This window comes from Schistocerca serialis, chromosome 2 (assembly GCF_023864345.2).
Source record: "Schistocerca serialis cubense isolate TAMUIC-IGC-003099 chromosome 2, iqSchSeri2.2, whole genome shotgun sequence".
Lineage (NCBI taxonomy): Eukaryota > Metazoa > Arthropoda > Insecta > Orthoptera > Acrididae > Schistocerca > Schistocerca serialis.
The window spans coordinates 684,217,408-684,245,142 of record NC_064639.1 but is presented as its reverse complement, the minus strand read 5'-3'; the positions used below and the strand labels follow the sequence as shown (position 1 = coordinate 684,245,142).

Genomic DNA, 27,735 nt, shown 5'->3' with positions numbered 1-27,735 from the left:
TATTGAGGCATGTTTATCTTCTGCCATTAGGTCAGGCGAGTGAAATGCCACTTGAACGCTTAGAGTAGCAGATTGACGGTCATCAACTTTAAACAGAACTTGATTAATTTTCACACACATTTATTAAAATAACAACAATCGTAAAAATTACTTAACTTGGTTCTGTATGCTACTTACAATTGACAATCTGAAGTTCCTTTGATATTGGTATGTTAATCTTATTCTCACATATATCTCTGATACTTGACAAAATTGTCTATACATTTATCTTCACGGCTATGTACAGGAATATGGTAATCTTATTAGGCGCAGACTGAAACTTGACTATAGACTGGTACAGACAAATGTAGAACTCGTACAGACTGGTACAGACAAATGCAGACTGGTGCGGACTAATTCAGACTGACTAATCGGAGGTCTGTACACTCGTAATACCTTGCGCATTCATGTATCACTGCACGAGTGTGATCCTCGAGGAGAAAAGGTTCTACGTTAGCAGCAATCTCATTGGCTGCATTACATATTAATACGCGGATCGGCGGAAGCAGAATTTGGTCCATCTCTATGGCAGCGCCATCTCGTAGTACGGAGACGGACGAGCGCTGAGCCTGCGCTGTTGTGCTTACCGGGGCGCGCTCTAGTGGGAAAGTTGTGTACGTACTGAATACACGGAACTATGTACACATCAGTAATAAACAAATTCTTTAAATAAAACCAATACCATTTCCTTCATAGCTTTGAATGCCACGGCTAGTAACCTTGCACCAATGCGCTTTCTGGTAAATAAACAAGGAACAAAAGTAACTGTTATGCTCTAAACTTTCGATCAAATATTCTATTACCTAATGATTCAATAAGGTGTCATGCTGTCATCGCTCAATGTATTTTGTGTGGAGGAAATGATGATCTAATGCTTCACTGAAAATACTGATAATTTAAGTTTACTATATCTTTTAAACAAATAAAGTTACAGAGTTCATGTTAACAACGTTTGACATTTTAATGATGCTCCTCTATATGGAATATCGTTAAGATCTACCAAAGCCTTCAGATTTTATCATTCAGCTCTTTTTTTACAAAACTTGTTAATTTAATTTTAACAGTAAATCCTAAACTATCATAGATGTGATCGATATTCAAATTTTATTGGGATCACCATGAAAAGTTATGGAGGATGGCAGATTAAAATTATTGTGGCTTGATTCCCTGCACTACTACAGAATTAAATAGTTTTATAAATGTTTCCCTTTATGGCCGATCTTAGGTCCGCCATATTTAACACTGCAATGTCTCCTTGCCCACAAAAGCCTTCTACTGGTTTTATCTATGACGTAGGTTCTCGTCTGTCTCACTCACACACTACAGCAATTAGGCCTCAATAGACAATAGACAATAGACGCCTTCGAGTTTGTGGTCCCGGTTCTGGATGACAGGGATCATTTCACAATTCCTGTAGGCTGACTCTCGGCCATAGATTTAAATGAGAGAACAATGCTCTTTAACTCAAACTCCCTTCTCAACCACTGCATCTCTTTTCTGCTTCTCGACTCTCATAACTGCCGTCTGGTGTCCTTACAAATTGCAAATAGCCTTTTACCCATGCCACTTTTCGAATTTGAAAGAGACTATTCCACTCAACATTATCAAAAGCTTTCTCTAAGTACACAAATGCTATAAGCGTTAGTTTGCCTTTCCTTAACCTACCTTCTACGAGAAGTTTTACATCGGGTGTTCCTACATTTCTCCAGAATACAAACGGATCTTCCTCGAGGTCAGTTTCTATCAGTTTTTCCATTCGTCTGTAAACAATTCGTGTTAGTATTTTGCAACCGTGACTTATTAAACTGATAGTTAGGTATTTTCAAACCTGTCGGCACGTGCTTTCTTTGGAATTAGTATTATATTCTTCTTGAGGTCTGAGGAAATTTCAATTGTATCATACATCTTGCTTACCAGATGGAACAGTTTTGTCATGACTGGCTCTCCCAAGGCTATCAGTAGTTCTAAGGGAATAAGGGAATACTGTCTATTCCTAGGCGCATGTTTTTACTTAAGTCTTTCAGTGGTATGTCCAGTTCTTCATGCAGTACCATATATCGCATTTCACCTTGATCTACGTCCTCTTCCATTTCCATAACATTGCCCTCAAGTACATCTCCATTGTACAGACCCTCTACATACTCCTTCCACCTTTCTGCTTTCCCTTCTTTGCTTAGGACTGGTTTTCCATCTGAGCTCTTGATATTCATACAAGTAGTTCTCTTTTCGCAAAGGTCTCTTTCATTTTCCTGTAGGCAGTATCTATCTTACCCCTAGTGATATATGCCTCTACAACCTACATTTGTCCTCTAGCCATCCCTGCTTAGTCATTTGGCACTTCCTGTCGATTTCATTTTTGAGACGTTTGTATTCCTTTTTTGCCTGCTTCATTTACTGCATATTTATATTTTCTCCTTTCATCAATTAAATTCAATATATTTTCTATTACCCAAGGATTTCTACTAGCCCTCGTCTTTTTATCTACTTGATTCTCTGCTGCCTTCACTATTTTATCTCTGAAAGTTGCCCATTCTTTTGCTACTGAATTCCTTCCTCCTGTTCCTGTCAATCGTTCCCTATTGCTTTCTCTGAAACTTTCTACAACCTCTGGTCCAATCTCGTTAAATTCCTACCTTTTTGCAGTTTCTTCAGTTTTCACCTACAGTTCATAACCAATAAATTGTGGTCAGAGTCCACATCCTTCTGAATCTGCTTGGTGTATTGATCTCTTGGTCTCCCTCTACGATTTTTACCCTCCACGCTGCCCTCCAGTACTAAATTGGTGAAACTTTGATGCCTCAGAACATGTCCTACCAACCGATCCCTTCTTCTAGCCAAGTTGTGCCACAAACTTCTCTTCTCCCCAATCCTATTCAATACTTCCTCATTAGTTATGTGATCTACCCATCTAATCTTCAGCATTCTTCTGTAGCACCACATTTCGAAAGCTTCTATTCCCTTCTTGTCTAAACTATTTATCGTCCATGTTTCACTTCCATACATGGCTACACTCCATACAAATACTTTCAGATATGACTTCCGGACACTTAAATGAATACTCGATGTTAACAAATTTCTCTTCTTCAGAAACGCTTTCCTTCCCATTGCTAGTCTACATTTGATATCCTTTCTACTTCGACCATCATCAGTTATTTTGCTCCCCAAATAGCAAAACTCCTTTACTATTTTAAGTGTCTCATTTCCTAATCTAATACCCTCAACATCACCCGACTTAATTCGACTGCATTCCATTATCCTCGTTTTGCTTTTGTTGATGTTCATTTTATATCCTCCCTCCAAGACACTATCCATTCCCTTCAACTGCTCTTCCAAGTCCTTTGCTGTCTCTGACAGAATTACAATGTCATCGGCGAACCTCAAAGTTTTTATTTCTTCTCCATGGATTTTAATAGCTACTCCGAATTTTTCTTTTGTTTCCTTTACTGCTTGCTCAATATACAGATTGAATAACATCGGGGAGAGGCTACAACCCTGTCTCACTCGCTTCCCAACCACTGCTTCCCTTTCATGCCCCTCAACTCTTATAACTGCCATTTGGTTTCTATACAAGTTGTAAATAGCCTTCCGCTCCCTGTATTTTACCCCTGCCACCTTCAGAATTTGAAAGAGAGTATTCCAGTCAACATTGTCAAAAGCTTTCTCTAAGTCTACCAATGGTAGAAACGTAGGTTTGCCTTTCCTTAATCTAGCTTCTAAGATAGGCCGTAGGGTCAGTATTGCCTCGCGTGTTCCAATATTTCTACGGAATCCAAACTGATCTTCCCCAAGGTCGGATTCTACTAGTTTTTCCATTCGTCTGTAAAGAATTCGCGTTAGTATTTTGCAGCCGTGACTTATTAAACTGATAGTTCGGTAATTTTCACATCTGTCAACACCTGCTTTCTTTGGGATTGGAATTATTATATTTTTCTTGAAGTCTGAGGATATTTCACCCGTCTCATACATCTTACTCACCATATGGTAGAGTTTTGTCAGGACTGGCTCTCCCAAGGCCGTCAGTAGTTCTAATGGAATATTGTCTACTCCCGGGGCCTTGTTTCGACTCAGGTCTTTCAGTGCTCTGCCAAACTCTTCACGCAGTATCATACCTTCCATTTCATCTCCATCTACATCCTTAAATTCCTACCTTTTTGCAGTTTCTTCAGATTTAACCTACAGTTCATAACCAATAAATTGTGGTCAGAGTCCACATCTGCCCCGGAAATGTCTTACAATTTAAATCCTGGTTCCTAAATCTCTGTGTAATCGTTACATTATCAATCTGATACCTTCTTGGGTCTTCAGGTCTCTTTCACGCATACAGCCTTCTTTCATAATTCTTAAAACAAGTGTAGGTATGATTAAATGGTATTCTGTGCAAAATTCTACCAGGCGGCTTTCACTTTGATTCCTTTCCTCCACCCCATATCCACCTACTACTTTTCCTTCTCTTCCTTTCCCTCCTATTCAATTCCAGTCAACCATGTCGATCAAATTTTCGGCTCCCTTAACTATCTGAATAACTGCTTTCATCTTATCATACATTTACTTAATCTCCTCCCCATCTGCGGAGCTAGTTGGCATATAAACTTATACTGCTGTGGGTGGATGTTGGCTTCGTGTCTAGCTGGGCAACAATAACGCGTTCACTATGCTGTTCATAGTAGCATACCTCGTTCCTATTTTTTACTCATTATTAAACCTATCCCTTCTTCACCCCTATTTGATTTTCTATTTATACCCCTGCGTTCATCTGACCAGAAGTCCTGTTCCTCCTGCCACCGAACTTCACTAATTCCCACTAATCTTTAACCTATCCATTTCCCTTTTTAAAATTTCTAACTTGCCTATCTGGTTAAGGGATCTGACGTTCCACACTTCGATCCGTAGAACGCTAGTTTTGTTTCTCCTTATAATGACGTCCATCCTCTTGCTTTCAGCCGTTCGCAGTATCATCACAGCAAGCCGTTTTAGTTTATTTTACAATACTAGTTCAGTCAATCTTCTAGCCTGTTGCCCCTGCAACTGTTGAAAAGACTGCTGCTCCTCTTCAGGAACGACACGTTTGTCTGGCCTCTCAACAGATAGCCCTCCGTTGTGGTTGCTCCTATGGTGCGGCTATCTGTATCGCTAATGCACACAAGCCTCCCACCAAGGGCAAGGTCCATGTTCCTGGGGGAGGATAATGCGGTGGTCGACGACCTAAACTAAATGAACGGGAACATTGCCGCTTGTGCAGAGCTAACAGACAAGCAACACTGTGTGAAATAACCGCAGAAATCAAAGTGAGACGTACGACGAACGTATCCATTAGGACAGTGTGCAAAATTTGGCGTTAATGACCTATGTAGCATACGGCTAACATGAGTGCCTTTGCTAACAGCGCGACATCGCCTGCAGCGCCTCTCCTGGACTCGTGACCACATCACTTGGACTCTAGAGGACTGGAAAACCGTGGGCTGGTCAGATGGTAAGATTCGAGCGTGTTGCAGGCCCCACGTAGCCATGGATCCAGACGCCCACAAGGGATTGGGCAAGCTGGTAAAGTCTCCATAATGGTGTCGGCTGTGTTGACATGGAAAGGACTGGGTCCCCAGGTCCAGCTGAACCAATCAGTGAGGAAATAGTATATGCGGCTACTTGGAGACCATTTACAGCCATTCGTGGAGTTCATGTTCCGCACTTCTTCTCTCTTTCTTGCAGTTTGGTCGTGCACTCTGTCTCTCTTTGTCACTGGCTCCCACCCACTTCCACTTTCCCTTTCTCTTTATCCCCCCCCCCCCCCCCCACCTCTTGGCACTGTCACCTTCACTCTTTTCCTAGCACTGTCCTTTCACTGTCAACAGTGTTCCACTGCCACTGTGTCCGTCACTTTCTCTATCAATGCTATTAGCTCCTTCGCTCTGTCCGCAGCTGGTGGTATTGCAGTAGCGTTCTCGCTTCCCGCGCACAGGGTCCCGGGTTCGATTCCCGGCGTTATAAGGGATTTTCTCTGCCTCGAGATGACTGGGTGTTGGGTGTCCTTCATCATCATTGACTCGCAAGTCGCTGAAGTGGCATCAACTAAGAAGGACTTGCAATACGGCGGCCGGACTCGCCCCCAATGGGGCCTCCCCGCCAACAATGCCATACGATCATTTCATTTTTCCTTCGCTCTTTCTATAACACAACCACTGTCTACTATCTTACAGTATTTATTGCTTTTCCGTCTCTTTGCCACTGGTACTGTCTTCTCTCTCAGCACAGCACAAAAAAACCGTGAATATGTTCACGTGTCTATTCCTTCTTTTTCATTATTTTTAAAGGTGATGAAGGTAAAATGAGGCAGCTGGTATCCTAATTTTCAGTCAGGAACATATTCATACTCTTGTGCTTCGATAGGTGCTTTCTACCATTGGTTTCCTTCTTTTCGCTAATATAGCAAGCCATGTAACTCATATGATAAACATGTATTGGTCTATAAAATTTAAATAGTTTTCTCATGTGAAATAGAAATAAAGCAAAACTAATTTCACACCTCAGACTGGCTTTTTCTTGTGGAAAAATTAATAACTGATGATAAAGGAGGTATTTTACAGCATATTTCTCTATACTACGTCAATTTATAAACTACGTTTACGCCTCACATTGAATTTTACGTGCCTATTTTACCTGTACAAGCGCGGTAACTTTGAAGTTCCTTATCTCGGAAACGGTAAAAGATATGAAAAAAATTTGAACGGTTGGTCAAGATCAGGATAATAAGAATACCTCGTAAAAATTACAGACATCCCGCTGTGCAGAGTCGTCTCTTAATCCGCGGATAGGTTTTGGTACTTAAATAACAAGTGTTTGGCATGTTCCACGGTTAAAGATTTTCGAAAACGGACTGATGGCTCTTCTAGATAAATGCCTAGAGAACATACCGTTAAAATCTGAGCAATTTTCTGCGGTTACTTATTATTATGATTTCGCGTCATACTTTACATTACGTGTAGAAGTAGGGTAACCTTGAAACTCTGTATCTTGGGAACGGATAAGATAGCAAAAAAATTTACTAGATTGTTCGAGATCTGGATCTTTGGAATATATCCCATAAATCTGAGCAGATGATAGTGTGGCCTCAAACCCAGAAGAATTTTATTGACTGAGCCATTTCCTATGCATAGCCGTCTTGGAATCCTCAGCTGTATTTTGGACCGCTGACGACGGCGAAAATGTAGCTAAAAAACTCTTTCTCTTGGGTTTTTAGAGGAACCGCACACGATCTAATGGTGTCTCCATAAGTCCCATCTGGCCCACCGTAGACCACGTCAAATGAAAAAAGAACTAACCTATTTTTTCTATTTCCACAAGCAGGAGGAAGTGTGTAATATACATAATTTGACCAAATACTGTAGGATAGTGATACTAAGACGCTCCTTCTGTTGGGTATAAAAATGGTCCTGCCTTTTTATCACCAATAGAAACCAAGGTATGAGCACCGGAAAATCCTGTTTCTATGCGCGGTGTTTTGGAACAAATTGGTAATGCATGCTGTCACATGCATGCCGACTAGTACATCGCTTCGAACACATAGGAAAAATATGCTCGGAAGCATGCCTGAAACGTGCGTTAGACAGAACTGCCAGCAACGATAAGAGGAGGAACACGAGTGGTTTGAGATCACTATATAACAGAGACCTACCTTTTGGCTCTGTGTGGTCGTAGTGCATTCGCACACCCTGTTAACCCTAGCTGCCCTAACCTGTCGGCAGTCGTTCTTACCCTGCCCTCCAACCAGTGACATCATTACACTTTGCGTGAACACAACACAACTTAAGAAGATTTTCGTAGACTGTTAAATTAATAACACGCTACCTGGTAAAACACACTATATTGTAAAGATCCTATGTCCTGCGATTGGTTCTGAGTAGGCCCTACATTACTAGCAATAAAATTGCAGTGATACAGTCAGCACACACCAGAATACTAGGGGCGTAAACGATAGATGCTAATTGCGACCGACCAGAAACAGTTAAATTTAACTCATTAGCGCCTCACATATGACATCACAATAATATTGCTGCTGCCACACGAGACTTGGAAAAGGAAACGCCAGGATAGTTACGAATCTGATTGTTTACAAGACACATGATATTCTCCAACACGATAAAAATATTGACAGAAACAGTGTCTAACGTAGCAAGTTATTACCGAATAACATTTATTGCAGTATAGCACGCAGCCGCGTATCATGGTGGCTGCAGGATTGTGTCTTCGCTGTGACTCACGGTTTCAAGTAACATCTAGTAGGAACGTAAATTCATACCCCATACGAATCTAAATATACTATAGTAATTATCATCGGATTTTTCTAAAACTTGATATACAACCTTTTGTTATTAAGTAAAGGATCCTGTAAAATTTTCAGACTTTTATCTCTTATAGTTCCGGAGATTGAGAAAATCACTCAAATGCCAAAGAACCGTCGCTTAGGTTTCAAAACTCAGTAAGTAACATTAGCAGTTTGTCTTTTATTATCATCTAAAGTCATACCAGAATTCTCAATATATAAAATCACTTAACTGAATTAAGCTGCAATTTCGTAGTGTAAAAATCACTCAAAATTATTATCTGCTTATTATTTTGTTGTGTATATACATTGGAATGAATGAGAGTGTCTGTGGCTCATACGAAAAAAACTTAATACTATTTTATGTAAAAACTTATGAAATTGAATCATGGGAAAATGTGATGTAACCACGATGCTGATGACATATGTCGAAGTGTGCTTGCTTTTGTAAGAGAGCAGCCAGAATAGAAGTCGGAAGTGGAATAAGTCTCTAAATTGATTTAAATATTATATTGTATTTTAGTCTATTTTATTAAATATTATATTAGAAATTGGCATCATAATAACGTCAATGATGTTCTGAGTAGTGATTGGCTCAGGCAACTTTTGCCCCGAGAATGATCTAGAAGGACCATTCTGATTGGTCAATCAGACCCATCAGCCAATCAGAATGAAGCTGTTAGATAGGTACAGAGTGGGGTGGCATCAGGATACTCGCTCGCTGGCTGCCGTACGTTTAAGACCATGTTAGATGTCACTGTGAAAATTGCATGTAAAATGAAGAACTATTGAGTTCATTGCGTTTAGAACTAGTCGTAACTAAGGAGGGTTGATTTACGAACATTTTGAGGAAAGTTTCAGGTTTGTGAGTTCATTTATTGAAAAGTTATGAGCGTGTGATATTTCGGTCTTAGCGAAACTCCACGTGGCATATTCAAGGTATTTTATGGAACATTTAGGCCAGCACGTCAGACATTGAAGACCACTGATTCGACTGAATGTTGAACTCGCTGTTGTAGTGGGTCAGTAGCTGTCAGATCGAGCATTAATCGGGTCGGACTGGTAGATATTCTGGCTGTTTTTTTCGTGTGAGAATATTTTTTAAAGACTGTGAGAAGGGAATAGTAGAGCAGTTAAAAATAGTAAATTCTCACTTTATAGCAAATTTATGTGCTTCCTTAACAATTAAAAGCAGTTTACTAAAATTTCAGAAGGCTTACTGCAGGTCAACTACATTTACCCTCCACCCGAAATTTGTTAAATTGAACTTACAGGAACTGATTCGCAACTCGAGTCACACGGCCTCTGTGTGGTAGGTATTAAGCCGTGGTTTCATCAACACTTCTTTACACAGTCTAGTTAGTATCTACTACTACAGAGTGAGGAACGTCGTAAGGAAGCCGTTCTGAGGTAGGTGGACAGTGAATGAGAGAGAGAGAGTGTACGATCGAATAACGACGACGACAAACAGAGCCGCAAGTGGTGACCAGAACGTCATCACCGATGCTTTAATACATCAACGAGGAAATTTTCTACGTGAGATAAGCATCATCCTACTCATCGTCAGCAAGAAGAGAGATGACGTAACGACTCGACATTGGCTTCGTTATCTACGCTAGCAACGTCTAAGTCTGTAGATATTGCACAATCAAACGTATAGCTTCAAAAGACCAAATCAGATGACTGCCTACGTGACTGTTCATAAACTAACTTTGTCAACATAAGATGAGCGATTAAAAATCTTATTACGTCACTGAGATGGAACTGCTATCAGCTACAGCCCCTTCCTCAGCCAACACCCGACGCAATCTACCTCGGACAATGTTCTGGGGCCCCTATTTATAACTTCTCTGCTGGTTGTGACGTCAAACACGTTGTTGTTGTTGTTGTGGTCTTCAGTCCTGAGACTGGTTTGATGCAGCTCTCCATGCTACTCTATCCTGTGCAAGCTTTTTCATCTCCCAGTACCTACTGCAACCTACATCCTTCTGAATCTGCTTAGTGTATTCATCTCTTGGTCTCCCTCTGCGATTTTTACCCTCCACGCTGCCCTCCAATACTAAATTGGTGATCCCCTGATGCCTCAGAACATGTCCTACCAACCGATCCCTTCTTCTGGTCAAGTTGTGCCACAAACTTCTCTTCTCCCCAATCCTATTCAATACTTCCTCATTAGTTATGTGATCTACCCATCTAATCTTCAGCATTCTTCTGTACCACCACATTTCGAAAGCTTCTATTCTCTTCTTGTCCAAACTATTTATTGTCCATGTTTCACTTCCATACATGGCTACACTCCATACGAATACTTTCAGAAATGACTTCCTGACACTTAAATCAATACTGGATGTTAACAAATTTCTCTTCTTCAGAAACGCTTTCCTTGCCATTGCCAGCCTACATTTTATATCCTCTCTACTTCGACCATCATCAGTTATTTTGCTCCCCAAATAGCAAAACTCCTTTACTACTTTAAGTGCCTCATTTCCTAATCTAATTCCCTCAGCATCACCCGACTTAATTAGACTACATTCCATTATCCTTGTTTTGCTTTTGTTGATGTTCATCTTATATCCTCCTTTCAAGACACTGTCCATTCCATTCAACTGCTCTTCCAAGTCCTTTGCTGTCTCTGACAGAATTACAGTGTCATCAGCGAACCTCAAAGTTTTTATTTCTTCTCCATGAATTTTAATACCTACTCCGAATTTTTCTTTTGTTTCCTTTACTGCTTGCTCAATATACAGATTGAACAACATCGGGGAGAGGCTACAACCCTGTCTTACTCCCTTCCCAACCACTGCTTCCCTTTCATGTCCCTCGACTCTTATAACTGCCATCTGGTTTCTGTACAAATTGTAAATAGCCTTTCACTCCCTGTATTTTACCCCTGCCACCTTTAGAATTTGAAAGAGAGTATTCCAGTCAACATTGTCAAAAGCTTTCTCTAAGTCTACAAATGCTAGAAACGTAGGTTTGCCTTTTCTTAATCTTTCTTCTAAAATAAGTCGTAAGGTCAGTATTGCCTCACGTGTTCCCGTGTTTCTACGGAATCCAAACTGATCTTCCCCGAGGTTGGCTTCTACTAGTTTTTCCATTCGTCTGTAAAGAATTCGTGTTAGTATTTTGCAGCTGTGACTTACTAAGCTGATAGTTCGGTAATTTTCACATCTGTCAACACCTGCTTTCTTTGGGACTGGAATTATTATATTCTTCTTGAAGTCTGAGGGTATTTCGCCTGTTTCATACATCTTGCTCACCAGATGGTAGAGTTTTGTCAGGACTGGCTCTCCCACGGCCGTCAGTAGTTCCAATGGAATATTGTCTACTCCGGGGGCCTTGTTTCGACTCAGGTCTTTCAGTGCTCCGTCAAACTCTTCACGCAGTATCATATCTCCCATTTCATCTTCATCTACATCCTCTTCCATTTCCATAATATTGTCCTCAAGTACATCGCCCTTGTGTAGACCCTCTATATACTCCTTCCACCTTTCTGCTTTCCCTTCTTTGCTTAGAACTGGGTTTCCATTTGAGCTCTTGATATTCATACAAGTCGTTCTCTTATCTCCAAAGGTCTCTTTAATTTTCCTGTAGGCGGTATCTATCTTACCCCTAGTGAGAGAGGCCTCTACATCCTTACATTTGTCCTCTAGCCATCCCTGCTTAGCCATTTTGCACTTCCTGTTGATCTCATTTTTGAGACGCTTGTATTCCTTTTTGCCTGTTTCACTTACTGCATTTTTATATTTTCTCCTTTCATCAATTAAATTCAATATTTCTTCTGTTACCCAAGGATTTCTACTAGCCCTCGTCTTTTTACCTACTTGATCCTCTGCTGCCTTCACTACTTCATCCCTCAAAGCTACCCATTCTTCTTCTACTGTATTTATTTCCCCCATTCCTGTCAGTTGCTCCCTTATGCTCTCCCTGAATCTCTGTACAACCTCTGGTTCTTTTAGTTTATCCAGGTCCCATCTCCTTAAATTCCCACCTTTTTGCAGTTTCTTCAGTTTTAATCTACAGGTCATAACCAATAGATTGTGGTCAGAGTCCACATCTGCCCCTGGAAATGTCTTACAATTTAAAACCTGGTTCCTAAATCTCTGTCTTACCATTATATAATCTATCTGATACCTTTTAGTATCTCCAGGGTTCTTCCATGTATACAACCTTCTTTCATGATTCTTAAAGCAAGTGTTAGTTATGATTATCTTATGCTCTGTGCAAAATTCTACAAGGCGGCTTCCTCTTTCATTTCTGTCCCCCAATCCATATTCACCTACTATGTTTCCTTCTCTCCCTTTTCCTACACTCGAATTCCAGTCACCCATGACTATTAAATTTTCGTCTCCCTTCACAATCTGAATAATTTCTTTTATTTCATCATACATTTCTTCAATTTCTTCGTCATCTGCAGAGCTAGTTGGCATATAAACTTGTACTACTGTAGTAGGTGTGGGCTTCGTATCTATCTTGGCCACAATAATGCGTTCACTATGCTGTTTGTAGTAGCTTACCCGCATTCCTATTTTCCTATTCATTATTAAACCTACTCCTGCATTACCCCTATTTGATTTTGTGTTTATAACCCTGTAGTCACCTGACCAGAAGTCTTGTTCCTCCTGCCACCGAACTTCACTAATTCCCACTATATCTAACTTCAACCTATCCATTTCCCTTTTTAAATTTTCTAACCTACCTGCCCGATTAAGGGATCTGACATTCCACGCTCCGATCCGTAGAACGCTAGTTTTCTTTCTCCTGGTAACGACATCCTCTTGAGTAGTCCCTGCCCGGAGATCCGAATGGGGGACTATTTTACCTCCGGAATATTTTACCCAAGAGGACGCCATCATCATGTAATCATACAGTAAAGCTGCATGCCCTCGGGAAAAATTACGGCTGTAGTTTCCCCTTGCTTTCAGCCGTTCGCAGTACCAGCACAGCAAGGCCGTTTTGGTTATTGTTACAAGGCCAGATCAGTCAATCATCCAGACTGTTGCCCTTGCAACTACTGAAAAGGCTGCTGCCCCTCTTCAGGAACCACACGTTTGTTTGGCCTCTCAACAGATACCCCTCCGTTGTGGTTGCACCTACGATACGGCTATCTGTATCGCTGAGGCACGCAAGCCTCCCCACCAACGGCAAGGTCCATGGTTCATGGGGGGTCAAACACGTTACTATTCTTAATATCATGTTATTATGTTATGGTGCTAGAGGATTAGCACTGAAAGAACAAATGTAGAACATAATAACATGATATTAAGAATAGTAATGCGTCAAACACGTTACTATTCTTAATATCATGTTATTATGTTCTACATTTGTTCTTTCAGTGCTAATCCTCTAGCACCACTGCTTGAAATAATTTTACGATCATGTAAACTCCTTAAAAACGTATTTTTCTGTATGAACTACCTCCATTACTTCTCTCACGTTGAACCCCATATTCCTTCTTTCCTTCCTTGTGCTTCCATTACTAACGGCAAAGTTGTAACTGCCTCACTGGTGATTTCACTTTTCCTAAAGTGAAACTGATCATTAGTTAACAGGTCCTCAATTTTCATTTCCTTTCTTCTGTGTATCATTCTCATCAGCAACTTAGGTGAATAAGCTGATTGTAGGATAATTCTCGAACTTGTTGGGTCTTGTTATCTTCGGAATTGTGTGTATGATGTTTTTCCGAAAGTCTGGTGGTATATCGCCAGTCTCAAACATTCCACACCTAGCGTGAGTAGTTGTTTTTTTACCACTTCCCACATTGATTTTATAAATTCCGATGTAATTTTATCTAGCCCTTTCGCCTCATTTGATCTTAAGTCTTCCAAAGCTCTTTGAAATTCTGGTTCTAATAATAGATCCCCTTCTTCCTTGCCGAATCCTGTTTTTTCTTCTAAAATTTCGTCAAACACGTCTTCACCCTCATACAGACCTTTAAGGTACTCATTCCGCCTATCCGCTCTCTCCTCCTCATTAAGCATCTAATTCTCGTTGCACTCTTAATGTTACCGGCCTTGATGTCAGTTTCACCTAAAGTTTTTTTGACCGTTCTGTACGCAGAGTCAAGCGTTCTGACAATAATTTCTTTTTCAATTTCTTCTCATTTTTTATGTAGCCACTTCGCTTTGGCTTCCTTGCATTCCCTATTTGTTTCGTTCCTAACCGACATGCATTTCCGTATTCTTGACTTTCGCTTAACGATTTTGTACTTCCTTCTTTCACCCATCAACTGATGTATTTATTCTTTTACGCATGGTATCTTTGCAGTTATTTTCCTTGTACCTACCTTTTTCTGCCCAACTTCCGTGACTGCCGTTTCAGAGATATCAATACTCTTCAACTGCGCTGCCTACTCAGCTATTAATTACAGCCTCAAAGAACTTCAAGCATATGTCTTCAGTCCTTAATATTTCCTTATCCCACTTATTTGCGCATTGTCTTTTCCTGACTATCCTCTTAAATTTCAGCCTATTTTTCATCGTTTTTAACTTGTGATCTTAGTCTATACGTGCTCTTGTGTACGCCTTACAATCTAGTATCTGATTTCGGAATCACTGCCCTGCCATGACATAATCTAGCTGGAAGCTACCATATTTCCCTGCCTTTTTCAAATATACTTCCTGCTCTTGTGATTATTGAAAAGAGCACTTGTTATTACTGTCTTTCTCCTCCCTTGTTCCTATTACCAAGCCCATATTCTCCCGTAACCACATTCTAATCCTTCACGACTAATAGATTTTCATCTTCCTTTACGTACTGAATTACCCGTTCAATAAACTCATACACTTTCTCTATCTCCTCTTCATCTTCTCCTTGCGACGACGGATGTATACCCGACTACTGTTGCCGGTGTTGGTTTGCTGTCTGTTCTGACGCGAACAACCCTACCTCTGAACTGTTCACAATAACTATTGAACTATTCACAGTAACTGGCTCTCTTCCTTTCTTTCCTATTCACAATGAATCCTACTCCTTTTATACCATTTTCTGCTGCTGTTTATATTACCCTATGCTTGTCTGACCAGAAAACTTGTATTCTTTCCGTTTCGCTTCACTAAGAACTACTGTATGTAGACTGAGCCTTAGCATTTCCCACTTCAGATTTTCTAGTTTCCCTACCACGCTGTACCCTATGACATTCCATACCCTGACGCATAGAAGGTACACTTTCGTTGGTTATCTAATGTTTTCCTCAAGGTTACCTCCTCACTGGCTGTCCACTCACGGAGACCTGAATGAGGAACTAGTCCGGAATCTTATGCCAATGGAGAGATCGCCATGCAACTTAAAAAAATAATATTACAGGATATATGTCCCATGGATACATTTTATGTGCCATTAATGCAGTGGTTTCCATTGCCTTCTGCATCCTCATCCTGATGATCATTGCTGATCCGTCCTTCTTTCAGGGGCATTTTCCTACCCCTAGGGTAAGAGGGTGCCTTGAACTTTTGTCCGCTCCTCCGCAAGGCCGTTGGAAGGACGAGGTTGACTTCTTATGCCGGAAGCCTTCGGCCAGCATTTCTGATGACTTTTTATTCAAAATTCAAGCAGTGGCTATGTTGGAACCCGGTATTCTGGACGTTTTGGTTAGTAGTGAAAGGTTCTACTCCTAGACCATGGGTACAGACTCCTAAATAACGTATAGATCAACAGAGTTTATCAGCTTATCACAACATCTGCAATATCCGCTGCTAGTAATTCTCAAGTTAGCTTCGCTCACATATCTCACATTGCATATCTTTTTCAGTATGTTTTAATGTAATCTTGTATCTAATGCTTTCTGAACTTTAGTCTCCGAAACCATATGATTCCTTACAATAACATGAAATGTGAAAATGTGAGATAGTTTTCTTGATCCTTTCTTTCAACCAAATAATATGATATTATAAAGAATGACATTTTGTTCAAGACAGATGGCGTCGTTAAAACTTGTTCGAGATTTCTGTGCTTGTATCATAGTTTAATTCTGCTGTAATTTAGCTTATGCGTGTTTCTAAGCCCTCTAACTTTTGTCGATGATAGTACACCAAACAATACATTTAATTTTACACAAATATGTCCAACAGCTCACTTGAAATAGAATTCAGGAGCTGTGGGGATAAATTTCCTGACTGCTCATTTTAACTTTGACTTCCCATCAGTTTCTTAAGTCGCTTCCGGAGTACTGTGGTTTGATCTCTTCGAAAAGGGCCTGACTGATTCCTTCGGGCTTTTTTCTGGAGTTAAGCTATTACGGTATGTCTAGTTAAGTTAACACGCGTGCTAATATTCTTCTGTAATGCGATAAGGCGTGTTAACCCGGTTCTAGCGATGCTATATTCTGTAATGCTATGCTCAATAGTGTAATTGTGTATTCTGTTCTGTTACGTGCAAATTCGAAGTGCTTTATTATTCGATGTTGTAAGTTGTGTAAAATCAATAAATTTCATAAATAATGTCGACCAACAAGGATCTTCAATGTCTTATTACTAAACTTTATGCACGAATCATGTCTTATTACTAAAATTTATGCACGAATGACAAAAAACAGGGTTCCTCGTGGTAAAGCTGCAAAATACACTCCATCTGAGCCAAGTTAAAAAAGCTTTGAGAAGACAACACAAGGGGAATAAGATAAGTAATTTATTTCCTTTCAAACAGCACTCTTTTTAACAGTTTGGGCTGAGTCGTCACATCTCCCTGTTTTGTCATATGCAACTCTGAATGGAAAATGGAAATGCCGTGCGGCGAGGGCCTCCCGTCGGGTACACCGTTCGCCTGGTGCAAGTCTTTCAAGTTGACGCCACTTCGGCGGCTTCCGTGTCGATGGGGATGAAATGATGATGATAAGGACAACACAACACCCAGTCCTTGAACGGAGAAAACCTCCGACCCAGCCGGGAGTCGAACCCGGGCAATTAAGTATGACATTTCGTCGCGCTGACCACTCAGCTACCAAGGACGGACTGTAGCTCTGCATAACACACACCATTAACACTACTGGACAGATCTAAATTTTAATTTTTGAAATGTCGTCGATAAATAGATGAGGTTAGAAAGTGACCTAGCCATGTGTCAACATGTTTCCTTGGTTTTCTGAAGCCTTGCTGTAGACAGAGCTGTTGAAAAGTATGTAGCAGAGAATCAAGCGGCGAATATGAAGATTATGATAGTCCCACGTATGAGCAATTGACCTACTGTCCAGAGAATTTGAGTCAACAATCTACTATTTAAGAAACAACAAAGGTTGCAGAATGTTCTTTATTAGCTTAAGAACGACGCTACGCCCAGATAAGTTATGATTAGATTCTTTTAAAAAATCAGAAATTATCTGCCAAAAAGCACCCGTCCAGAAGGCATGGTACCGTGCAAAACGTACTACAAGGCAGCCTCATGGAGGCGACGACAGGCATAGCAGAGCAGAACAGGACCTCGCGCGAACTGTAAACTTCCGTACACTACAGCGGCCCTAGAGACCCCTCCATATTCACATAGCGCGTACATAGGAATGACAGGAGCAGATGCCAAATTTTGGGCTATGGTAATGACAGCGCCAAGCGGATCTGCCGTCGGGTGTACAGTGTGATAACAGCGTAAAATCAAATAGTAATAGATAAATTAAGGAATGAATGAAACATATTAGATGATATGGGAATACACACAATGCAGGACATGCCAGATCGAAAGCTATGCACAGAAGCATAGAGAACCCTTACTCTCAAAAGCAGTGTAAAAGAATAACGAAATAAAATACGTAGATCAATGAAATAAAGTTTAGATTACAAATATATGGCTAAACGGTAACAACACGAAAAAGACAAAATATAGCTACATTTAAATGACAAGCGACCAAGGCCCCGGTAATAAAAAACTAAAAACTAATAAATTGTTTAAGATGGGAAACATGAAATCATAGAAAATCTGATTCTTGCTTGATAACTGATCACTGAGGAAACATATCGTTCTTAGCGTGTGACGTTTGACAATTTCAGTTTTTTCAACCAGATTTAGCCTCTTACGTTTTGGAGCGTAGTGCAAAACCCTTAGGTTTCCGAGCGTAGGAGGCTGGTAGCCACTGGATTTAAGGTGCTCAGCGAAGTCGAAATTATGCTTAAGCTGCCCCTTCTTAGTGAGTAAATGTTCCTGAACGTAATTTTAAAAGCCCTCCCGTCTGGCCAATATCAGCTGCTTGACGTTCACAGTACTCGAGCTTATATACGACAGAGGCAACACATTTATCTTCCAGTGGACGCTCATTGCGAATGTATTGATGTTAGATTTTATTGGACGTGGTATTCACTATTCTTATATTTTGACCAAGAAAGAGTTTAGCTATGGCGTAGGATACATTATATAAAAATGGAAGTTTAGCAAACTTGCAATTTTGAGGTGGGGGACTGAGATTGGTTCCTCGGTCGTCTGGCGACGCTTTTTCCTTGTATCACATGTCAACGGTAGAGGGGCCGTAGCCATTACAGAAAGCGACATATTTCAAGTTTTCCACTTCCTTCGTAATAGATTCAGCTCCAGGCGAAATTTCTGTGATATGCTGGATGCCTGATCTAAAGTAGCACGTAGTTACAGGGACGACACGACGAAGCACGTATAAATGTGTCGCTTGTGGATGGCTTGCGATAAATGTCGAATTTGAAAACTCACTAGTGAATCAAAGCTGCCAATCGAGGAAGTTGAGAATACCATGGCTATTCATTCCCTCTTGCATAAAGACCATTCAGCTATGAAGACTGTTAAACTCTTGGACCAGAAGCATAATATCCGATCCTTTACCGTCAAAGACAATTGGAAAGACAATTACTATGTCATCGACATATCGACCGTAGAAGTGAAGTCTTTTGGAAATGGTGGAGCCCAGCGTGAAATAGTCACACCCCGGTAGTGCCCAATTGATTACTAGTTCATAAGAGCGTAAACTAAATAATCTTCGGAAAATTTATTGTCATGCTACATGTCACTGGGATAAGAGAACCAAGGCCCACTTTCCCTATGTCGAGCGTGTTGTCAAATTTATGGATATAGTTTTCAATGAAAAACAGCTGAACATGCTCAGCAACGGCCTTAGGTATAGCATCCAACCAAGCTAGATGATATCAATACCATCTCCTTGCTAACAGACATAATTGCCGTTGTAACTTCAATTTTTAGCAAATCTCATAGGCTGAGAGTCGCTGGTAAAGATAGTGAACTTATTAAATCGAGGTCCTGTTCTGCTCTGCTATGGCTGTCGTCGCCTCCATGAGGTTGCCTTCTAGTACATTTTAGGCGGTATGAATTCTTGAGGGGTGATTTTTGACAGAAAATTTCAGATTTTTTATCATAACCTGACGATGCCCTATTCAGACGAGATGCGTTGTTTCGTTCTGCAACCTACTACCGTTTTCTTAAATAGTAGCTATAGAGAGTTGCAGTACCATCTCGCCAAGATGAAACTGAATAATTTTCAACAAAGTACTTTGAAATATAAATGATTATCTTGTATTGAGTTTAGGGCACTGTTACCGTATTCTCACTCAAACAGAGTGACAAGAATATGATGTCCACAGATGGATTGCTAGCTAAAATGTTCATGCCTGGATTAGAGGCGGAGAATATTTTCGAACCAGTCCCCAGATAATTGTCTGGTGCCATTGTCTTGTATTATTCCATCAATAATCGCCCGTCAATGTTTCCCACCAGTCCCGTAGACCTATATCCATCGTATTATGCAGAAAACCTGACTCATCAAACATTGGAGTCGCAATTGGGAGGGCGATGGTTCAGAATCGCTTTTTATCTAGTTTTTTATGATTTTCCTAAATCCAGCAGGTAAATGTCGGGATGATTCCTTCGAAATGACACGGCCGATATGCCTCCCCCTCCTTGACGCGATACGAGCTTGTGCTTCGTCTCTAATGACCTCGTCGTCGACGCGACGTTACACTTAATCTTCCATCCTTTCTTCAACTAATCACAAAGTATTATCCGTTGATAATCAGCCACAGCCTAGTGAGATTTCTGTGTCAGGAGATGAACATAACAGAATGTCTCGACAGTTTAATCAAAGCGCACACTTTGGTTACTGCTGTTCGGCTGCAGTGAATGCACTGATGTATCTTGCTGGATCTTACTTGACGAAGTAGTTGGCCCAGGCCTGGTAGTATCTGGGCTGTAGCCAGGTGATGCCGGTCGTCCCATTGGAGGCCTTCATCCAGTGCGGCGCCGTCCAGGGCGCCGCGTGTATCTTCAGCCTCTCTTCGCTGAGGCTCTGCGCCCAGAGCAGCAGCGGAATCTGCGAACAGAAATCACTGCTGCTACTACTACTACATTACTGTGTCCGACAGTTTATTTTTAGCCCAGAAGCAAATCGTCGTGACCACACGTCACGTCAGTTCTATTAACCGCATCCTAACACTGACGTCGAAGTACATCTGCTCACTTGTGAGATTTGTGGTTGACAATACGACAACAGGAACAGCAGCATTTTCTCAAAGAAATCAAGACAGACGAACGACCTTCATGTTAAATATTCTCCACGAACGTGTGCCCCATTGTCCACCACTTTTTTCTTTCAACGAAAATTAAGCTGAGTGGTTACAAACTGGGGATCTTCTACATCAGGTTCTCTTGTTAAAAACATTGTGTTCTCCACAGGAACACTTAAGGTCCTTGTTATAAATTAGTTGCAGTAAACTGAAAAAGAAGGAAAAGTAAACTACCACTATTCGTGTGTGATACTTAGATCGTTTTAATTATATTACATTAAATGTGGCAGATTGAAACAACTAAGAAATTAGGAAAACGCTATTTATGGATTAATATGTCAGATACGACGGATTCTACCACTGCAGAAAATTTGAAAGAAAATTATTCATATAATGAAGATCATCTAAAATAGGCATACTACTTACAGATCAACATAGTTTGGGATGACAAGTTCTAGCGGCTGCGGGTTCTTTGGATTGTCCGTTCCCACTAACGTCCGTGAAAAATCTTCCTTATCACCCACTCAACCGGAGTCAGCTCCATTCTTTCGTGGGTAACTAGAAAATCGTCAGGAATTACCTGTTATCTGCTAGCCACTTTCTGGCATCTCAGTTACTATCATCTCAGTTACCATCCTAAAAAAAATCATTTTTTCAATATCTTAAAGACGTGTTTATTATAGTGACCAACCATTTTGTGTAGAATGAACAAAATGGTTCAAATGACTCTGAGCACAATGGGACTATGGGACTTAACATCTGAGGTCATCAGTCCCCTAGAACTTAGAACTACGTACACCTAACTAACCTAAGGACATCACAAACATCCATGCCCGAGGCAGGATTCGAACCTGCGACCGGAGGGGTCCCGCGGTTCCAGACTGAAAACGTCTGCACACTTACTCGCTGCACCGTACTCTTACATGCACCAACACACCTCTGCGTATGTGGACTGCTGCCAGCGCCATCGTGCGGCATATGCAGGTCAAATGCACCCCATGGACATAACCCGAGGTGATTTAAACCAGCAAACTGCCCACCAGAGCGTTGTTTCACAATGTATCACCATTACCCTTAATTTATGAGCATGAGTGTAGTTACCTTCGATCTGTTATGGAGCGGCAATATCTATTGGAAGGGTCATGGCCATCGCCATCTGGAGGTTGTTCTGTACGTCCCACTAAGAGGGCCTGGGAGCAGATCGTCATCCATCACTGTGTTGGCGTGCCACTGCTGTCATTCACTTCCATTCTTATAGCAGTCTTTGATAGCAACAGTCTCTCTCTCTCTCTCTCTCTCTCTCTCTCTCTCTCTCTCTCTCTTGACAAGAGGCCACAGCACTTCTCTGCATTGTTTCACGTACTTCAAACAGAACAGGTACACACTTTCCCTGTATGCAGTCTACAACAAGGTCATACATTGGCCATCTTCTCTAGAAAGCTGTTGGCTACATTCTGCAGTGTAGATGGCGACACTTGCTGTGTGGGCCAATGGCCTCGTAATGACAATGAAGCTGACTTGGCCGATCTGCCACCACCACTGGGGCCTTATGGCCCGCGCCCTGGCCGGCACATACTGGACAGGTATTTATGATTTGCACTCCCACAAGCGCTGGTTGCCTGAACGTCGATTCACCATTGTATTTTGTGGACAAAAAATGTTTAATATTGCAGTACTGTTTTAATCACACCTTTTGGTGCCAGACAGGCATTCAACGTACCCACGTTTCTTGGGTGGTCAACTGGCGACTTTCTGACATCGACCTGACCTCGAGCCACCATCCACCGTACCATGTTACCCCCAGAGCGCACCATTTGGCATCAGAAGTTTTGTTGTAAGGAGGCTAGTGACATTAGAAACGTGTATCTGACTCCAGTGTCGCAACTGCAGCCTCACCTACCAGCTCAGCACTATCAGTTTCGGAGTGCATCTTTGTCTGCTTTCCTTTTGTGTTGCAGCCATGGATGTTAAGCGAGTCATTCACCAAAATATAAAGCGACTTTCGTACTACCACAAGAACCTGCTGTCTGTCACAATTCAAGAGTGTGGTACATATGGTCTGTTAGATGCAAAAATTGTAATTTATATGGGTATGAGTTGCCATGCAACAAGACAGTACTAGTTAAATGTGATACCTGTAGAATGGTTGGCCATGAAACATTGCAATAGGCTGGATCTCGATGAGTCATGATAAGTCGTAAGTATCAGTTTTCTAGTGTCTCTGACTGTATCTTTGCAGCCATAGTCTCTTATACTTGGTGTATTTTTCAGATGGACACTACACAAATACCAGAAAAATCGCGCGGCAACGATGAACGAAGCAATTGGGTTTTGAAGGGGTGAGTAGCTGAGTTGTAGAAGCAGATAGACACCTTTACAGCTAGTAGTTTTCAAGTAAAATACGACTTAGTAGAGGCACAAATCATGTAGAATGTACCTATTCTTTCTGTAGACCCTGTAGCAGCTGATCTAACGACTTTTTTCGGGAAAAACAACAGAGAATGTGCCTATATTTATTAATGATTTGAATGCTGCCACTAAATTAGGTCATCTGTCGGTGGGACATGCTTGCACACGCCTAAGTTAAGTTTGGGTGCTGTTGTGAAAGCGTATGTCATGTACCATGAAGAATTAAATAAAATGCAGACGTTTGAACAGCTAGCTAGCAGGCTTTGTCGGTGGCACTGCAAGCAGAACCCAAAGAAGTTTTTTACAATACAGTTTAATGACCTGCTACAGAAGCGTAATGAATCAGTGGAAGCATTTTCAGATCGGATTAGTAAAATTCGCGCGCTAACCTATGAACTGGTGCACCGTGTGAAAACAAGCAGAGTTATTCTGCAGGAGACATAAATCAGGGCATAGATGTGTTTTTGTGGAGATGTCCGTCTGGTATAAGAAGAAAGGTTTATGGGTGATTTATCCGCTGCTGTCAGAGTTGCTACTCGACTAGAGGTAACTGAAATTGCTACTTGAGGATAAAATGACAGAAGTGCATTCTCCTCGCAGGTAAAATGTTATAGGTGTGAAAGTATGGGCCACGTTAAGAAGCAATGCCTCCAACTCCAATTATACAAATGCGGGGACGTAGGGTATTGAGTGCATCATTTTCGAAGTAGGAAACAGGATAGACAGCGTCAGGACAATCATTTGTTAAACAACAAGGACAATGCCTCTGTCATCGGACATCATCCCCAGGAAAACAAAATACTGAAAAACCTAGGCAGATACGGAATACTGCTTGTTGGACACAGTGAATGGAACGGAACATCATTTTTTGGTAGACGCAGGGGATAATGGTCGGTCGTTAGTCAGGAATTCTTAGGTTGGAAGAGCCGGAAATCTCCACTATATATGGTATGTGTGGTAGGTGACAATGATGTGACGTAATTGGGGAAAATACTACTCAGTTTTAGCACCGAAACACGAAGATTTCAGGAGTATATGAAGACGTTACCACATATCGGCGAGGAGTACTGTGCTATCCTTAGCCTTGATTTCTGGATACACATCACGCAAAAGCTGACCTTTTGTAGTTTACAGTCGAGCTCAGATTGCATTGTTGACACTGGGTATGACTACTGCTAGTGCTACATCACCACAATGAACATCAATTGCGTAGGTAGTACCAAATAAACTGCAGATGTGTTCACTAAAGACCAATTCGCGTGATAAAGTACCGAGAGGTTCAGGAAAGATAGTCTAGGTGAGTGTGAGTACTGACCTGCCAAGCGAATGGCCATGTATTGTGCAGCCACTCAAAGACAATAATGAGGTCGAATCGTCGCATCGTTTTGTACGTAGAAGAGTAGTAAGTGCATGGGAAACACACTGCCGATAAAAAATACTGAAATCTGGATTCAAAGGAGAGAGCAGGTCAGGTTGAGGAAAGGGGCCCAAATCAGTTGCTGCTAGCTGCACAAACTATATTTGATAAAAACACTTAATCAAAAAATGGTTCAAATGTCTCTGAGCACTATGGGACTTAACATCTGAGGTCATCAGTCCCCTAGAACTTGGAACTACTTAAACCTAACTAACCTAAGGACATCACACACATCCATGCCCGGGGCAGGATTCGAACCTGCGACCGTAGCGGTTGCGCGGTTCCAGACTGAAGCGCCTAGAACCGCTCGGCCACCCCGGCCGGCATACTTAATCACACATGCACTTAAAGAAATTCAGAAACAATACGGCTGAAGGCCAAAACACAAGTTACTAAAATTGCATTAATGAATACACACAGCTGAAAGCCTTAGTTACAAAATAGAAGAACTGAGGACTTAAGGCCTGGATAACAAGAACTCCAATAAGAAAATTTTAAAGGTTTTAGACAAAGACCTTTCAAATTTTAATTTGAGTAGGGTGAAGGCATAATCTTAAAATATTTCATGTAAGGTTCGGCTGAAGGCAATATACTGAACATAGAACAACTCAAGGCTTAATGTGTAGATAATAAATTAAGATAGAGAGAAAATTCTGAAATTATTCCCTTTTGTTTTTACTTCAGACGGCTGAAGGCCGTATCTTAAAATATTTCACATAAGGTTTGTCTGAAGGCCACATACTAAACTTTAAAACAAACTAAATTAATATGTGGCTGAAGGCCTCGCACAGTACTTGAAACAAAAGAAAATAAAAATCCCAAACAACAGAACAGTGGGGCTCAGAAATGTTCCAAGGGGCGGCCTGGGGAGGAAACTCTAACAACAGGTTAGGTGAGACAGGCAGCCAAGTGTAACACTAAATAATCGGGTGGCAGCACGACCTAGCGACGGCTGAAGAACCAACCAACAACCTAATCAACTAATCAATTCCCTTCCACCCAACCAATGGCACAACAACTGAAAATATCAGCGAGGAAGAAGATTGCAGCAACACTACATCTTGATAATTGGCATCTAAACACAGTCAAGGCACAATAACCACTCCATGAAAGAAAGGAGAACAACATCAAGCTGTCGAACTACACGCCGCGCCGCACAGCATCAACATGATGAGGAAAACACACTGCCGGAAAACTATGCTATGACCAGGGCAGGTAACCAGAATGTTAATGACCACAAGGCAGAAGATACCGCTGGTGCACTTCACTAATAAGTAACAATCATTTCAATACTTAAACACCACACAAGAATATGGCTGCAAAATGTGCCGACTGCAGCACACCATACGTTGGTGCTTGCGGCAACAGCCCAGGAAGCAACAACCGGCAATGAATGAAGAGATATCACAACAGTTGAGGTTTCGTAACAGGTTAACTGATTACTCAACTCCAGTATCCAGGTTTGGAGGGCGACGAACTTTGCAGCTCTCGTAGCTAGTGCCTCACAACTCCGACAGCATGCGCACGCCGCCATCGGCCCCGGCCTGACCACACGATGCGGAGACTTCCTAGCTGCTCTGTCACAACCGACGGACTACTCACAGACACCACCACACGGAAAATATAGCGGTCACACCAAGAATGGTATAGTGGTACAAGTATCGATAAATGCCGCTGCTGCCACTGATGGAGACAAGTGAGCAACTCGTTCAGGTAGTAACTGATGGAGCAATAAGGCGCCACTCAATGGTGAGAAAATGCCAAAAGGAAACGCGAGCCAGGCACGGCTCAAATACAACACCCTCAAGAACTGTGTTTAGTAGAGGCAGGGTATAATATACGCGTACTAACAGGTTATAGTGTTAGTGGTCCATTTGTAACGTTCATCAATCAAAGAAGCCTGCTTGAGCTCTCTTGATTCTGTCGGCAATAATTATGCTGAGTTTAGAAGTGAACAGTGTTTGCATAATTCATTCCAGAATACAATTATGCTAGCCCCCCCCCCCCAGTGAGTATGAACTCCTGGTGAACAGCTTCATCCACTTGAATGGGGTCGCACTGGGGGCCTGCAGGAAGTGGGATTGATGAGTAGATGGAGTGCTCCACTTGGACGCGTTACATAGTTGGTGTGTCGGTGCTTGTAGCGGTGGTCTATGGGGATTCCCACACCTGTAGACCGGGTTCTGGACGACCGCACAGTAAAGATGCAAGTCAATATCAAGGCATTGTTCGACCAGTAGAGGCTGACCGAACATCATCCAGGGACGAAATCTGAGAAGATGTAGCACCTGGTGTATCATCAGGAACCAATGTGAACCGCCTGCTTGAGCAAGCTTAACATCACATGTGCCTGCGGCCAGGCTACCACTGACAGTGTGACACTTGCAAGCATCGTTACTCCGGTGTCATGAAAAAGTAGACTGGAGAGTGTAATGGCACTTCGTTGTCTTCAGTGATGAGAGTAGGTTCAATCTGTATACGAGTGACGGACATAGAAATGATGAGTTGCTTGTCTAGAATGCTTTCACCCACAACTCACAGGTCCCACTCAAGCTTCATCGCGTGGAAGACCATCTCTTACAACTCGCGGTTACTTTTGGTGTTTCTGCAGGGTAAAGTAACCAGTACTTGATACATTGCACCGACTGTTTTCCTTGTGCTACTGCCCTTTCTATCCCTTTGCTTTTTCAGTAATGCAGTCCTCATAAGGCTGCTGCAACGCAGTGTGGCCCATAATATCGCCAGATCTCTCACCAGTTGAACAAGTACAGGACATGAAGAAGCAGGAACTTACTCATTCTCTACGGCCTGCAAGAACCATTGCCGAATATTGTAACAAAGAGTGCAAGATTCTTCGACCAATCTATCTCGATAGGACATTCAGCAGTTTTACGATCATTTGATTGCCAGAGTACACGCCTGCATTGCCGCCAGAGTGGGTACACTGTACATTGATATGACTGTTTCGCCACACTTTACTGAAACACGTGTGTTCCATTAGGCCTGAATTTGTTATTGTATACTCTTACGATGATCAACTACCTGTCACCTCACTTATCAATTAAATGACATTGTCCTTGAGGCTGTTTGATTTA

The 27,735-nt window shown here is 41.6% G+C and overlaps 1 protein-coding gene across 2 annotated transcripts in view; it reads right to left on the bottom strand.

Moving 5' to 3' along the window:
* The window catches only part of LOC126457810 (lysosomal acid glucosylceramidase-like), a 394,424-nt gene that overhangs the window by 61,640 nt on the left and 305,049 nt on the right, over positions 1 to 27,735 (bottom strand). Inside the window, exon 5 of one of the 2 annotated variants that reach the window (XM_050094423.1) lies at positions 20,461 to 20,621. The exons of the other annotated variant lie outside the window; for it this stretch is intronic. Coding sequence (XP_049950380.1) covers positions 20,461 to 20,621 — 161 coding nt within the window. The remainder of the gene's footprint in view (positions 1 to 20,460; positions 20,622 to 27,735) is intronic. 2 annotated transcript variants of the gene reach the window in all.